We start from the raw sequence: 17,590 nt of genomic DNA on the forward strand, positions 1-17,590 counted from the left end.
GTAGTTCACAAAAGTACACATTCAAGATGCTTGAAGATTATTTAATCTTCTGCAGTTTCATATGTTTACTCCACTACATCTCAGAGAGAAATAGTATCCTTTTAGTTACTAAAAAGAAAAAAACTAAAATAAAACTATTAGATTCTTATACAAAAACTATGTAGTAGGTAATGCATAACTATAGCCTGGTCCAACCAGACCATCGTACTTAATTTCATTTGTACAGAAGGTCTGGAAGTGCTGTAATTGGCAAACGTTCACTCACTTGGAGGCGGGTGTCTGTCGAAGTTTAAAACTATTGGATCTGCCCAGTGCCACTCTGGATTAGCCAACCAATCACATCACGTTTGGTCGTCACATGTGTCATGAGCCGGCTTTTGACGGTGCGTTCCAGTTGGACAGGGAACTCGGAAATTTTGGACTTCACTACATATTGTAGTCTATGAATCTACCGGTACCTGGCAACAGTAACTTGTTAGAGCCTAACGTTTAGTTATTTGGACGAGAAAGGTTTTAGGCGTCCATACTTTCGCGAGCAGATGCACTGAAACACAGACAGGTCAGAACTACCAAGTCGGAAATCTCCTTCTTCCGAGTATAAAGGAACGCAGCATTCAACTGAAACTGGAGCGTGACTTCATTCTCAGCCACTCGCTCTGTTCGCTGATTGGACGATTGTAGATTCTCCGGATAATCTGGGAAATGCACTGTACACCCAGACTGACTACTGAAGGGAAAATGAAATTTGGCCGGAAGTAGGTGGGCGGGCGGAGCCAGGCTAGCATAACTATGTAGTTACTAAAAGAAAAAAAAAGAAAAAAACACTATCTAGAGGTGACTAAAATAATGTAAATAAAAAACCTATGTAGTAGTTACTAGGGAAACAACAAATAGAAAAACATACTTAGTAGGTAATGCATAAAAATATATTTTTAACTCCTTTTAACTTAGCTTCAGTTACATTACACACGTGAATTTTGACAGTGAAAACATCTCCAAATGTTTGTGATAAACTGAAGGATGAATGCCTAAATTCCTTTATGGGGTGAGAAAACTCTTCTACTAATTAACTAAATTAATTATTCAAACCTCCTTGGATAAACTGGAAAATGCATCATCACAAATCTGAACAAAAAAGAGCTGGTTTTGAGCTCACACAATGTGAAATCTTTAAAGATACCTGGTCCTCACAGGACAGCAATGCTACAAACTTATGATGATCTTATGGAATCTGATGCATAACTGTAGATGATACTACCAACAGTTTATAAAAAGTTAAAATGAGCTCAGCCTTAAGAAAATACTACAATGCAGCAGGAATAATCTAGAAACATCGGGTGTGAAGTAAAAGACAGAGGATCAAAGTTATCAGGATATACAGTAATTGAAGAAACACATGTGTACAAAATGTTTTGACTAACTGATATATTTAGTCCAGTAAGATGTGAAGTTAGAGGAATAAAAACAGGTTGGATTTACCCTTGAATATCAATATCAATATCACACACACACACACAAAAAGAGGATTCTCTGTGCTAATTTACATTTATGAGGTTATTGTGCTGCCGCTGTGTGGGTAGACACAATTAAAAAAGCACTCAAGCCCATGAATTTATACATACACATGCACACACACACACACACACACACACACACACACACACACACACACACACACACACACACACACACACACACACACACACACACACACACACACACACACACACACACACACACACACACACACACACACACACACACACACACACACACACACACACACACACACACACAAAAATTGTCATGTAGAATATAAAAGCAACTCTTACTTGCTTCCATACTTTATCTGGTGTTGAGCGGTTTCACATCACGCCCTGTTATACTCTTTACTTCTAAAGTGTGTTAAACTCCCTCTCATGAGTGTCAAAATAAATCCCTAGCGTTTCTCAAACTGAAAATTGCAAATACTGTGAGATATTCATTGAAGGCACGCTTTCAGAGTACCGGTAGTTGTTGCTCATTGGGCGCTTATCCCTTTGTGGTGAGGTATATGTATTCGGGGGTTTATTTTTGTGTTCATAAAAAGGGGGAACAAACTTGATCTAAAATGAGTGTAAATAAAACCAGTGTAATTTTTTCGGATGGAAATCAATAGTGGACATAGCTGGTAAGCGGAAAATTGTAAATCAGACTGAATGGGACAATTTGCTAGATTTCTTTTTATATACTAACCAAAATGGCTAACTGACTGATGATCGACCAAAGCAGAAGCACGGTCAGATTGCTACACTGTTGTTCATCAATACATATATCCATAATTTAACTCCCCCTACAACCACAATCGGTTCTGTTTTTGATTGGTTTAAAGTAACAAAAGGTACCAGTACCAACGAGGTACCAGTTCATAATTCACCTTCAGATGTGCTGTATGCATCATAAATCAGGTTACGACATCAAGTTGTTACATCACATAAGAAAAAGTGACTTTACACAAGCTATTATGAGACAAGTCCCCACCTCCCAATACTAAAGTGTCATCATCACTATTGAAGGAAATGGGTTGTCAAACAAGTAAAAAAAAAAGCACATCGAACATGACATCCTGATTTATCTGACAAACAGTTCCACACAAACAAACATGCCTCTTATGAAACACCACCAACATTAATTTCCTGTGGCTGCATTGATAGCATATTCTCAGGGGGGCAGTTCAGCTCCGACTGGCTTCCTGGGAGCGTTCCGGGGGGTGCAGCGACAGCCGAGCGGCCGCCACGACTCATTCATTTGTAAATTGGGGGAAATAACAGGACCAGATGTTCTCATTATTTCTACCTGGCGCAGAAGCATCACTACCAGCCAGTGTTTTGGACAATTTTCAACCAGCAGGAACTCATTTTAGAGAAGAATTGTGTCCCTCTTTCCTTCCGGCTGCTGCCGTGACAACAGGTTGTGTGAGGATAATTCATAGAAACCGTGCATTTGATGTGTGTGTAAACATCACTATCATGAATGAAAGCTGTGTAGCATACAGAATATCTTAACATCGTTTATCCATCACTACACCAATGACTGGATTGAGTGAATTACATTTTGGGAGTCTAGTAAATAGATTAGAAAGTTTCCTCTCTGTGCTTTTAAATCAAACATGTTTTGCCCAACCAAGCACCAAAACCTCAACCAGGAAGAAATATATAGATTTATAATCATCACATGTTACAGTTTCCTTCAGCATCAAAGTAATCCAGTGACATTTTCTCTATATAATGTGTACACTGCTTAAAATAACTGCTAACAATTGTAATGTTGCCATCAAGTTAGTCCAGTGGGAACTGACTGACCAGTCAATTTTTTTTTACTTACTTTGTGTTGCAGTTGCTGTTTCTACGGTGACAAGTTGCTCAAACTCTAACACTAACAGGCAAGGCCAACCACTTTTATTTACAGAGCATATTTCATGCACAATGCAGGTTCAATGACCTTGCTATATTGAGCATCAGGGCAATAATCACAGGACTAAAATGGCGTTGTGTACAGTTACACATACAGATACATACACACCCACATACAAAGAAAACAAAAATCAGACCTGTTAAAACACAAATTAGACCTTCATTCTTATTCATGAGTGACAGCCGGAATTCACCAAAACAGGGAAGCACCATCTTCGTACTCTCCTGAACAAAAAAACAACCAACCAGCCAACCCACTTGCAGTACATTAGGGCACACTCCAACGGTTGTGTTTTCCAAATTGAATTTGCACCTGTGGTCTTGTTAATGTGTAGCATCAACAAGGGCTTAACAGCATTGAAAGCTTTGATTGGAGCTGGTGCGTCTGGCCAATAATTCCCTGGCAAACATTGCTATCAGGAACACCAATGACCAGGCTCAGATTAGTGCTGACTAATCCATAATTGGATTTCCTGTAGAGCTAATTGAATTGGGCTAGTTGCGTTCCTGCCATAGTTTGTTTTTGGGTTTGATGTACTGTATCTGCACAGAATGTGAGAATCCTCATATCCAAATATCAATACACGGTGTGAAGATTAATTATGTCATCAATCTTTCACTTTCTTTACATTTTTTACATAAATTCATCAACTGTTTTCAGTATACGTAATATGTTCTTGATCACTGTCCTCAATGTATTGTCCTTTTGTTTTTAGCCATGCTAGCAGAGTTTCTCCATGTTTGTCAATTAACTATTAGGTGGACTTTCATGAAATGTGGCTCATATATGCTAATGTTCTCTTTAGAATAACTTGTTATAACTATGGTCATCCTCTGACTTTAATCTCTTTCCATCATCAGGTATGCTAGGTCATGTTAATATCTACTAAACTTCACTTCTCCTACTGCATATCACATAAGTCACACTTTTGATTTTCCAGTATAATATCTTTTGGATCAGTTGACATATCAGGTCTCAATGGTGAAACTGGTTATTTGGCTTTGTAAGCATGATGTTAAATATTTTTCATGGCCAAAATCACTTTCCTTTTGACTTGGATAATGGTTTTGATCATGTTAAAGTAACAACAGTAGGGGAGAACGGGGTAAGTAGGCACACTTTTTACTCTAGTGAGAATTGCTCATCACCAAAACATCTGTCAATAGCCATTCCTACATTAAATTGAAGCTTAAGGTGTTGGCTAGAAATGTGTGTCTCTCTTTTTTTCCAACTTATTGTAATGAAGAAGTAATTTACCATCAAAGACACTCTGACACATTGTGACAACCAACCCCATCAAGGGGTCGGTTGTCACACACTATGGGGTTGTTTGTCACAATGTTATCTTAATGGGAAAAATCTTAAAAAGAAGGCAAGGAGGCAGAACCAAATTTGAATGTTTAATTGCATTGTCAAGTTGACAAATAGGCCTACATAACCAGGGTTCTCAACCCTCACGCAATGAGAGTGAGACACACGCATTTCAGGCAATTCACACGCTCCACGCCACACCTTGCATTTCTCACGCAAATTATAACTCTGCCAAACAATTTTTTTTATATAGCCTATAGCTTCGATAAATCCTGGCCTTCACCACCATCACCTAGTGTTGCCACCTTATTTATACTATCTATGGTTGCCACCCGTCCCGTTTTTCCCGAAATTGTTCTCTTTTTTCACCAGCTGTCCCGAGGAAAGAAAAACCTCTCCCGGGACACAATTTATCCCGTTTTTTGGGGAAAAACTCATTCGTTTTTTTGGGGAAAAACTAATTTGATTTCCTTCGTTCAGTAGTTAAGGCCGTTTCATACGGGCCGTGGCGTTTGTTGCGCCCACTAATGCATTCTGCGAGAGCCGAGCGGGCAGAGAGAAGGCGCAGCGTTTCGTCAGGCTACACGTCAAGCGTGCAGGGGCGGTCCTAACGATCTCGGGGCCCGTTTCAAGACCCTGTGTGGGGCCCCCCACATTTATTTTTTATTTTTTTCTATGAATAATGCTTGTGCATGCTCCCCGCAAAAATAAAAAAGATTGTGGAAACTAGTTGGTTCATAGACGGATTATGAGATAATAGGCCCAGACACTTAAAGCCCCCCCGCCCCCCTCCCTATCCAGTCAGTTACATTGACTTTTCCGCAAAGATACATACGTTTACTGGCATAAACATATTAAGGGAGTCAGTGTTTCCCACAGGATTTTGGGATACTGTGGGAGATATCCTGTACCTTGTTGGGGGGTCCGGGGGCATGCCCCCTGGAAGAAAATTGGTACAGTTTTAAAGTAAAATGCATCAATCTGAAAAATCAATCTGGAAAATTTAGATTTAAATCAAATCTTGAGCTGCAGAAGGAACATTATTTTTCTTTAACAGGCAGCACTCTTTACTCTGCAACTGTAAAAACATTTCAGAAGATTGGTCTGCAGACCCATGTTATATGATGGAGGGGCCCATTGCAACAGATACAGGGTGGAAAGCTACTTTTTATGAACAGTATATAATTTACACGTAGAAAGCTTATTCCTGTATGTGTGTGGGGGCCTTAGAGGCCCCTCATGAAGCCCATAAGACATAGCTAATAATGCTTTTGTTTTGCACTTGCTTTTCGATTTTTCACCTACTAGTTGAGGGGCCAAGTTGGTTTTAGTGCTCCCACATTCAAATGCGGACGCCGAAAGAGTCTTCTCCATGGTTGGTCTTCACCAGCACCAGAAACAGACTAGCCCCAGAAGGAACATTGTCCTCAATTATGATGGTCTAAATGGCTGGTGTGGAGCCACAGTGCTTCAAGTGGGAGCCAGAAAACCCCTATCCTGAAGGCCTCAAAATCTGCCACTCGAAGCTACAACAGCAAGCATCAGTAATATCCAGTATCCATATTTGCTGAACTGAACTAAGAGTTTTACTGAAATAACTACCCCGAAGAACTACCCTAGGCCTACACCCATCTCACTAGTCTGGCATTTGGTATTAATCCAGTTATACTTTCATCATAAAATTACTACAATAGGCTATATTTTAACTAAAACAAAGAAATTATATTGAACTGAACTTGTGTTAAAAACCATTATTATGCTTTAAATTAATAAATAAACACACAATAAAATGTTGCTCGCGCGCTTCGCGCGCTCGCATGGGCAATCCGCTTCTGTCTCACTCTAAACAATTTCCAAAAGTTGAGAACCCTGCATAACGTTCTGTAGCCTTGGCAGCTGGTCTAGTTTGGGATGCACTGGGTTGTTTTGATTTTGTTGCCCTTTTTTCTTTTGCTTGCTAGCTGCCTTTTCCTGCTCTATTCTTTCCTTCTCTGGGGTGTCAGTGAGGATACAGCTTGACAATTTCTTTCGTTATTGGGTTCCTTTTCTGGCTGCAGCCTTGAGATAACATGTGACAACCAACCCCCCAAAAAATTTGACGACCAACCCCAACTTGAATTTCTTGCTAGCATCAAGGCCAACAACCATCTGACAACTAATTAGCTTGCTAACCACAATATAAACTATAGTTTACCCTACACTTTCTGAGGGTAACAAGTGTTTTGTTATAAACCCATTGTGTAAAAGCCTAGAAGAAAAATACTGAGAAGCAAAATATTTTGAATTTGACATGAAAAACACAAAACATCCTCTCACCTGAAATGCAGCAGTCTAACTCCAAGGAAGTCTATGTATGTGACCTCTGATCCCAATTCTGGACCTTTTTTATATCAACATTTCAGAGCTAGCGCGCTCTGGTGGCGAGATATAACGAATGTGACATCCAGGGGTGGACTGGGACAAAAATTCAGCCCTGGCATTTTTGGCCATGGCAGCCCACCATGATTATTTATACGATATGTGGAGGCAGGGGCGTTGCTCCAAATTCTGGGCCACTATACAGGAAGTCCTGATGGGCCCTCTGAGAGGCAGTCTTACAATACAAACATGTAAAAGCTATGTTTGTCTATAGTCCAAAACATATGAGTGACTGGTCACTCTCTGAGCCAGATAACAACACAATGTTTCTATTGATGAATGACCAAATCATTACGCGTACTTGAACACAACCCCTGGTCCAATGACTCTTAATAACCATGCACACACACAGTGTTTCTCACAGGAATTTGGGAGACTGTGTCGTGGACCCTGGACCTTCTAGAGCAGGGGTTCTCAACCTTCTGCAAGCTGGGCCCCCCCAAAGCTGGGTCATTGCAGTTGGGCCCCCCCACCGACCCTGACAACCCCCCCCCCCCCACACACACACACACCACCCTACACAGATAGATAGATAGATAGATAGATAGATAGATAGATAGATAGATAGATAGATAGATAGATAGATAGATAGATAGATAGATAGATAGATAGATAGATAGATAGATAGATAGATAGATACAGTCATATGAAAAAGTTTGGGAACCCCTCTCAGCCGGCATTATAATTGACTCTGCTTTCACAAAAAAAAGATAAAAGTGGTATGTCTTTAATTTACCAGGAACAGCTAACTACTGGGATGTTTTCCAAACAAAGATTTTTTGAAAAGCAGTATTTGGTTGTGTGAAATAAAATTAAATGTGAAAAACTGGCTGTGCAAAAATATGGGTACCCTTGTGGTTTTGTTGATTTTAATGCCTGTAACAGCATGTAAAACTGATGACTTTAAACACAAAGTTGGTTGGATTATGTTGTTAAGCCTTGAACCTCATAGAAATGTCTGTTTAATCATGAGAAAATGTATTTTAGGTGCCTAAATGCAAGTTGCACTTCTCTTTGACTCTCTGCTGAAGTGAGACAGAATGGGACCATCAAAACTGCTCCCAAAATATCTTAAAAACAAAGATTATTCATTATCATGGTTTAGGGGAAGGCTACAAGAAGCTTTCCCAAAGGTTTCAATTGTCAATTTCTACTGTAAGGAACGTTGTCAGGGAATGGAAGGACACAGGCACAGTTGCAGTTAAACCCAGGTCTAGCAGACCAAGAAAAGTACAAGAGCGGCATATGCGGCGGATTGTGAGAATGGTTGCACACAACCCAAAGATCACCTCCAAAGACCTGCAAGAACATCTGGCTGCAGATTGTGTATCTGTACATGGTTCAACAAATCAGTGCAATGTTTCCGGCTGAGAGGGGTTCCCAAACTTTTTCATATGACTGTAGATAGATAGATAGATAGATAGATAGATAGATAGATAGATAGATACTCTATTATTGTTATTATCACAAGGGCGAGGCCAGTGGCGCACCTTTGAGTTGAACATTGGGTTTAGGGTTGGGGTCCGGAAATTTCTTATAATTTAAAGTTAAATGCTGGTGCACTTTTATGTGACACTGAGGAAATGTTTATTTTTTTTAAATCTCCTTAGAAGAGAAGAAAATAGTAGCCTAAATAGAACATACACAGAATAAATTCTACAATAGGTATACATGTTATGAAAAAGCTTCACAAAACAAAGTCTATGATCAATGGGAAACACTGCTGTCTGACAACCCAGTTCAGAGAATGTTTCAACTATTGAGTCTTGGATTTGGAAAGTGGCCAGATTTAGCTCAAAATGCTACCTGCGATTAATGTGCTGTGCAGCCTGAACGCGGAGTTGTGTGTGTCTCAGTGGCGATTCCAGGAAATTTTGACTGGGGGTGGCCAAGGTGGGCCACAGAGCTAGAGTGGGGTGACCATCACACCCCTGAATGAATAGCATGTGATATGCTGTACAACCAATTCAAAGATGATTTATAATCCCAAATGCCCAAATCATGTTAGTATCCATTGTAATGTTTGTCAGAAAAGTAAACCCCTGAAGGGGGGTCTGGGGGCATCCCCCCCAGAATATTTTTTTGTGTTTTTAACATGTAATCTAAGCATTCTGGTGCATTCTGGCGAAGATAATAAAGGAAAAAGTCAATATTTATTTCAGTTCAGATGAATAGTAAAATTAGCAAGACAACATAACTTGCTAGCAGCCAGATGCCTAACAACTGCACAGAGGGACGGATGACCACTAGCTTTTGACCAAATATCTTGCTAAAAAAATAAACCTTTATTTATGAAATTCTGCCCTAAGAACATGTTACACTTGCTAACTACAAACTTACATTTTTTTATTCAGATTTCAAAAATCTGCTGGGACACGTGCCCATACACATGCATGGGTGGCACGCATGTCACAAGTACACTTATGCTGTTTTCAAGACCTTTGCTGACCAGAGACCAGTTCTAGTGGCCACAGTCCTACCATTAATTCAGTACTTGAAAATTGCAAACTGATCTCATATCAGTGGATTGGAGTGTTTGTGTGATGAACTTGGCAACTACCTATCAAAAAAAGTTAAGAAAGAAAAAAAATACATATCATCTCTGAACTAGGCTACATATCAGGAATAAAATTTAAATTACAAAAAAAAATAAAAAATTAAGATTAAGATTTTTTTCCTATGTAAGCTATTTGGTAGGCTATTATTTGCTGGAATAATGTATAGACACAGATGACCAAAAAGCAGAAAGAAGAAATGTACATGTTTAAAAAATCCAGTCAGCTTCGGGATTTTTTTTCCTTTGTTTGTATTTTTTAATGGCCCAGTATAGGCCCCTGATCTTCGTAGCCCCGAACAATGTTATTTAAAAAATAACATAAATGTACTGACGAATGAAAGGCCCATGAAATCTTTTTTTTCCCTAAATAACGTTTTTCTGGGCCTTCAAAGATCAGGGGCCTATATTGAGCCAGTAAAAAAAATATATATATATATATTTTTTTGGGTGCAGCCCCCCTCTGCCTTGGGCCCCCCAAGCCTGTCCGCAGTCCGACGGCCCTGAACGTAACTGACCATCGTCAGATGCTCATAATTACGGAGTAGAAGTTGAATGCATGATAATACAATTTAATGCAGCCTCTGAATGGGCGGCCCTCTGCTGTGTGTGTGATTGGACCAGGCCCAGCCTAGAACCAATCATAATGACTAATGGCCTGGGACAAAGTTTTATTTAACTTTCAGGTGAAGTTGACAGCCTGCATGCACAATTATATGTCCATGGCACTCCCGAGAGGGAAGGGCCCTCGGCCCTCGGCTGTGTGACTTGGCCGGGCCGGGCCGAGTCACACAGCCAAGGGTCCATTAAAAAAAAAAATTTTTTTTATTTTTTTTTTATAAATGGACCCGGCCCAGCCCAAAATGCCTGCCGGCCCACCGGGACGATGCCCGGTATGCCAGATGGCCAGTCCACCCCTGGTGACATCCAACCCATGTGACAAATTACCCCGTTCTCCCCTATGTATACGTAGCAATTTAAAGAATAACGGTGCCAAACAAGACGAGAGTGCAGTGCGTCGATGAGCCTGCAGTGCAGTGTGGGTAATTAGGCAGCCCAGACTAATCAACCATTGCATTCCTCCTCCTCTTTCAAAGGAGGAGCGGAGCAGATTAGCAGCTGGGTGGTTCTTTAATCTGTTACAGTCAATCAAACCAACAGCAGAGGCCATTTTTTACCTGCTAGCTCTTATTAGATTAATCACCCAAAGAAACAGATGTTGATCAAATGACATACCTTTGCCAAAAAATTACTGATCATCATCTAACAACAAAACAAAAACTATGTGTTTTAATTGTCAACACAACCTCTAAACTGAAAGAAATATTTAGCATTTATTAAAACGACATATAAAGCTGGAAGTATTGGGTTACAAATTCACCAGTTCCGAACATACACAGGGATTGGTTGAGTGTAATTTTAAGACTGATTCCACAAATTTTAGACTTATTATTCTTAAAGTGTTTTATGTCACTGTTTGGGATTCACTGATGTCTGCGCAGTGATTGTTCTGTGTTCACTTTAAATATTCCCATCCAACACCTGGACATACAGTAGCTGCAACGCTTTACAACTAGTAAATAGCCAACCAAGGTCCAATATTAAACCTGAAGTCTCTAGTGCACATACACTGATAATGGTCCTTTCAGTGAAGTAGGAGACCTTGTGTGTCCAGCTGTTACACTTTTGAAAAAAACACTATTTACATATTCTAAGATTCTGGATTGTTTTAAGCAGTGGCTGTCAATCAAATCATTTGTAATTGCCCTTATTTAAGTGTTTTTGTAAAAAAATTAAAAAATAAATTATTTCTTTAGGTTTTCAGCTGTTGTGTTGTCACTGTTGCTTGGGCTCCTTTAAAGCCTTTCTCCAGTAGGATGAAAGGCAGAGTGCAGTGATATCCCCCGCGGAGGCTACCGGGCTCTGCCAAGACTTTCTCCAATAGCACAGCATGAGAAAAAAGCTCTTCGGAGTCACGGTCGATTCATCATGGTGCTGAGGAAGCTTGGAAAACATCACCTCCGCTGGTCCGCCGAAACCCCACGCTGAACCTGTGGAAGGGAACGGAGGAATTAGATTGAAGAAGCGTAGCAGCAGAATAAAGTAGAGGAAGACCACATTCCTTCAGGTCATTAAGTCAGATGAAGTCGATCATGGTGTCAGAAACCCTTTGCTTATATCAACGACAGGCAACATGCTGGAACCAGCCCAATCTCAGCTCTCTGCGTAATACACTTAGACACCCAAGGACACTAAAAACTGATGTTTCTGAATGCAATCAGAAACTGAAATCACTAATGATCTCAAATCAATAGCAGTGAAGGTTGGCTGTTTCTTTTTCCCTTCAGCACCAGACAGCTAGGTTAATTAATGGTCCTTTCTCTATAACCAGCAAACAGACATGATATGACAGGATATCGGTTTCCAAAAAACAACCCGAGCACTGTTAAGCTGTAAACCAAGTAGCTTTCACAGTATCGTATTCAGGTCGGCTCATGTTCAAAAATTGTATCAGAATTTTTTTAAACTGTATTTACAGTACAGGGGAGAACGGGGGAATCTGAGGCATCGGGTAATGTGAGCCACCCCCTGTATCTAGGCAACGGAAAACATTTGTGGTCATGTGAGAAATATGTTTTCAAGCCCCTCTCATTTCCCCATGGCCCTGAAAGAGAGGACCTCATGGTGTAGTGGTAAGCATGTTTTTTTCACCAAAATAGGTATTTTGCATGTAAAAGTAAATTTTCTTGCTGTCAACTTAATCAACTGTTGTGCCAAAGCAAATGTATTCACATAGAAAAACTTCTATCATACGTGTTGATGAACTACCAACATATGAAACCATGTGATGCTGATAACTGAAGATTAGCCTGAAATGCTAAGAGAGGTAGTGTTTTCTCAAATTGTGGTGGTGGGGGAAAGTGAGCCAAATGCTGTGGGGGAAAGTGAGCCACTGTCTCACTTTCCCCCACCATGAGGCACAAGTTAAGTTTAGTCTTAAACATATTTTAATGTAATATTACATGACGTGTTTTATTTTAATGTCATACACATTGTAGAAAAGCCATCATGCCAAGGAAATACACCAGAAAGACGACCTGGGGCAACCACAAGGAAAGCGCACCTTCTCATCTTTCCCTGTAACCTTCAGGGCTGGAATGTAGAGTAGGCCTAGTTGTAGAGTATGACAGGTTTATGTTATAATCCAGTTCGGTCTTCTCCTGTGTTCTGAGTCCCAGGCTGTTCTCGCTGGTTCTGATTTTCCTATGCTTTGACCCCCAGACACTAGCTGGCTCTAAGGGTCCAGTGTTGTGACCTCCAGACTGTGTTCTAATCTAACTGGTTCTATCTTTCATTTGAATCGTATTAAAACCTTTTGAATTATAATATGTTGTATTTGATTTTGTTCAGAGTTACTTTCAAGTGTTTAGAAAATTTGCTTTGCTTAATTGACCAAACCCCATCATTCTTTTACTAGTCCGACATTAGTTCTGGAATGTGTGACTAGCTTTCAGGATTCTTACTGTTACAATATGTGTTGTTATGGTAGTTTCAGACTGGCAAAAGTAAGTGGATCAGTTTACCCCCATGTGATGAAAAGTTAATCTTAAAGCTTAATAAGCCATTAATGGTGTGAACACTTCTTGCCCCCAGGGTCACCAACGTAGGGAAACACTGCTTAAGTGAGCGCATTACTTAATACCCCTTATAGGTTAATGACATTATTAGTTGTGATGTCTGAAAGGGGGACAGATTCACACATTTGGTTATTTTTGATCAGCTCCACCTCTTCGGTCTCGTTAAAACGTTTGTGTCCTTTATGTGTCCTCTAGCAAGCAAGTCTGACTAAGAAAAAGCAATATCAACCCTTGTGAAGAACTCTTTGCACAGCAAGCATTTTAACATGTCACGGCAGGATAAGCACAGTGGTAAGTAATACTGGTTTTAGGGGCTCACTGGCTTTATTTACAGAGTCATCATTGGTGTTATCAGTTGCGTGTGTTTCCTGGTATGACAAGTCAAAATTATGCTGTGAAAAAGGTCTATATTTTCAAGGTTTTCAGTATTTCTGGTGTAATGTATTTCTCTTAAAACTATTTAACTGTAAAGGACGCTGTAAGAAAATACTTACATCTTCGTATAATCATGCTATCATATATTTGGGCAGGCCACTACAGTACATGACCTAAAAATAGCTTTCAGGGCCACAATTGCTCCATCTTCAGTGGCGATTGCATCGGCTTGTTATGTGCTCTCAATTATTTCCCATGCCCACAACATCATCTGCTTTGGTATTCCTGAGCGAAGTTCAAGCTTGTCAGAAATTTGCATTGCGTGTTCCCTGTCTCAGTACATGTTTACCCTGTCCGGACTGTGATAACACAGGCAAAATAACAGAGCGGGGCCGACCTGCTGTATTAAGAGATAAGAGGCTGCAGACGAGGGTTACGACGGAGGAGCCAAATGTCAACCTGTCAACGCGCTGATGAGTCGCAGGGTGAAAGAGCTGTGCTGACATTTTCCCACAGAGAAGGTGTGATAGATGGATGGGAAAGATGAGGAGGTGGGTGGGCAATAAAGACATTTCTCACCAACTAATGTACTTAGTGGGATACAAAACAAAAGGGCTCATATATGCCACGATTGGCTGGTCAGTTATATTTACAGTATATAGCTGATATGACAATTCTCAAGGTGGGGCATTACAATTTGTATAGCACCCTCTGTCCTTGGACCATTGATTTAGATCACTGACAACTTCTCAATAAACTATTTCACATGAAAATAATCCTTAAATAAGAAGAAGGGGTTCATCTTTTAGGATGGACAGTCATGAAATACAGATATAAGGTATGGATGACAACATTGTAAATGGGTTGTAACAAGAGACAAGTGATGAACAGTGAACTAAGTGGTTTCATAAGCTGGACCGTCCAGTTGTACCAGTTTGATCTCCCGACCCCTGTAGAGAAGACATGATTTTGGCAACATCAGGCAAAATAGTTCTGAGGGTCAGAGTAAATTAGACAGATGTTGGTTTTGCCATCGAAACTCATCAATTGACCGAAAATGTTTTAAGACATGTGAGATTGTTGATTCCGTAGTTCCGTACAACATCCTGCTCATGACTGGTTTCCCGGTCCTTTAAAAGGAGCTGCAGGCAGTGTCAACCATTACAAGCTGCCCCTCACACACTCCAAATACGAAGAGAGGCATTCACAGTATTGCAGTCTTGAGTGTTGTGGTTTTCCTGTTCTCGTAGCAAAAATACTAACAGGAGCTGACATGACATAATTTCTTCTGCACATATTTGTTTCTTAGAATGTTCAGTCGTCATTGTCTCCAGATTACTGATGGGGAAAGAAACAGACATGAAGGCAAACTGTAGACCTGGATCTTTTTTAGACAGGGTTAATAAGAAGTTTTAAATGAAAATGTTTTAATGGCCCGATATGACAGGGAATAAATAAAGTAGAGATAGCGTTTAGGTGAAATGGGTTTTTCTATAATTAAAACACAGCCTGTGTGGTCCTGGACACACTGAATTAAACAGACAGCGTTAAATCCTCAAAGATCTCTCAGATTAGGACTCATTTCAGCGGATTTGTGTGGCAGTATGGCAGGAGATAAGAATGACTTAAATAAGTCGACAGTGTGAATGTTTGACATTGTGATAGTTTTAGACATGGCTTGCATCAGTAATGCACACACATGTGGAAATAAGTTGTCCCCCTGAGAATGTGGCAGGTGTTTAGCAGGGGAGTTGACAGGCGTGGCCCTTGCATATTTTGTGGGGACCTATGAGCAACTTGCGCAGTGATGGTATGAGGCCACACTACTAAAATGTGAGCTTCAACCTCATGGAGAGCTGCAATTGTATCACCCGCTGTTTCACCAGCTTCTTTAACTCAATGCAATCTACCAATCATCTTTTAATTTTATTGGCTTTCCAATGGACTTGGACTTGGACTTGACTTATATAGCGCTTTTCTAGCCGATTTTCTCAGCCCCAAAGCGCTTTACATATCTTACCACATTCACCCATTCATACACACACTCATACACCGATGGCAGTAGCTGCCATGCAAGGCGCTCTCTGAACCATCGGGAGCAATTTGGGGTTCAGTGTCTTGCCCAGGGACACTTCGACATGTGGCGGGTAGGCGGGGAATCGAACCTCCGACCCTGCACTCCAGAGGCAATCTTCCTACCCACTTCGCCCCAATCAATGTTGCCAGATCTTACTCATACTTATACTCACTGTTAAAATAATAAAATATAAAAAAAATATATATTTTAGTTATTGTTACAATAAAAGCCTTCAATCATATACAAAGTAATTGAAAGAGGGAAAGGAATTACTCAATTGTAATTGTAATAAACTGAAATTATATCGTTATTGCATGTTGAGCTGAGTTGACATAACTGCTTGTCAGAATAAGAATACAGATAATTCATTATCATATTAGCAGACATGGTCTAAAAAAAGGTTCCTTGGAAACATGAAGTTTCTGACTTACTGGTTGATCACTAAGGACTGACTCATACATTCATTTTAAGAAGGTGGATTCACAATGAGAGTTTTCTTCTCAAAGGAAATATCAACCATTGAGGTGGGTTCCTCAGATGTTGTTTTGTAGTTTCTGCTCACGGAATGAACCTGCAGAGCTACATGAGAACTGTAAACCTAATTTTGGACTGATCTTGTGCCCCTCCTCTCTCTCTTGAGCCATCCCCCTAGGCCTATGATGCTTTGGAAGACTCTGCTGAAGGCTCCAACTCTGATGTGATTAATGGTAATTCCGATGGCGAGCTGTGCGCCTCCATCGACAGCGGAGATCAGCCGCTCCACTCGTCCTGAATATCAAACGGCTCACGACCTTCACCGAACTTCTTTCCAGCAATGAGCGACAAACATGGAAGGCACCGTGTGTGTGTGCATTGTGGTTCTGTTTGTGCGTGCAAAGGTGCAACTTCTTCCCAAGATCTGATACCGTTCTCGTCTTGTCAGTCTTCGGTAGAGTTTTGAGTCGTGCAGCAGCATTTTTGTTATGGTAAGTATGACAGACACTTCTGTCAGTGCCACTCTTTGTCCGTCTTCAGTAAAGGGAGTATCTGACTGTGTATATCTACTGGCTAGAGTGTGTTTGTTCCTCCAAAGGACTGTCTGGGTAAATACCATTGCTCTTAAGGTCTCAGACCCTCGGGAACACTGTTGAGTCAACAGCCTTGCTCCTCTTTCTGGGTTAGTGATGTCTGAACTACCCCTGGAGGAACCCACTGTACCGAATATACCTGCCATGAGATTGAGTTTATTGATTTTCAAAGACAGATTGATCCACAACACTGCTGATAATCAACTGTCCCTGCAGCTCCAGGCATAGGTACCCCTGAGGTGATTTCTCTCAAATACACAAACTTTTTCTCACTGGAAAAAGAAAAGGAAAGATTTAGTTTCAAGGATGTGCAGGAAACTTTTACAATTCAGATGTCTGGAGTTCTCCAAGGTTTGGGTAGGATTTCGAAAAGTATCTTTCAAATTGGGCCACAATGTGAGAGCTGTGAAAACGAACTGATACATTATTCTGGCCTCAGCTAGTTACTTGTTCCACTTAAGTTGGCTGAATGAAGTGATTTAATGATTGACACCGGTTGCGCATTCATATCCGTCTTCCATTTCAATCAACATGGAGGGTAATAAATAAAGCAAAATACAGGACTTTAAAAAGGAGAGCTCACTTAAGCAGGGAGCTGTCTCTTCTGCCACAGCATCCATGAACAAACTGCCCTATGACTACAAGGAAGTACTGCAACTGTGTTGGTTTGCTTTTTACTAGGAAGTGGGAATGTGTT

The 17,590-nt window shown here is 40.5% G+C and overlaps 1 protein-coding gene across 1 annotated transcript in view; it reads left to right on the forward strand.

Annotated features, from left to right (window-relative positions):
* Positions 1 to 16,598, forward strand: part of LOC307251363 (nuclear receptor ROR-alpha A-like) — a gene marked incomplete at both ends in the record, with an annotated part of 48,995 nt that extends 32,397 nt beyond the window's left edge. The window contains one exon of the mRNA XM_080028712.1: positions 16,479 to 16,598. Coding sequence (XP_079884838.1) covers positions 16,479 to 16,598 — 120 coding nt within the window. The remainder of the gene's footprint in view (positions 1 to 16,478) is intronic.
* Between the last annotated feature and the right edge of the window lie 992 nt (positions 16,599 to 17,590).

This window comes from Ammodytes marinus (genome assembly GCF_949987685.1).
Source record: "Ammodytes marinus genome assembly, chromosome: 1".
Lineage (NCBI taxonomy): Eukaryota > Metazoa > Chordata > Actinopteri > Uranoscopiformes > Ammodytidae > Ammodytes > Ammodytes marinus.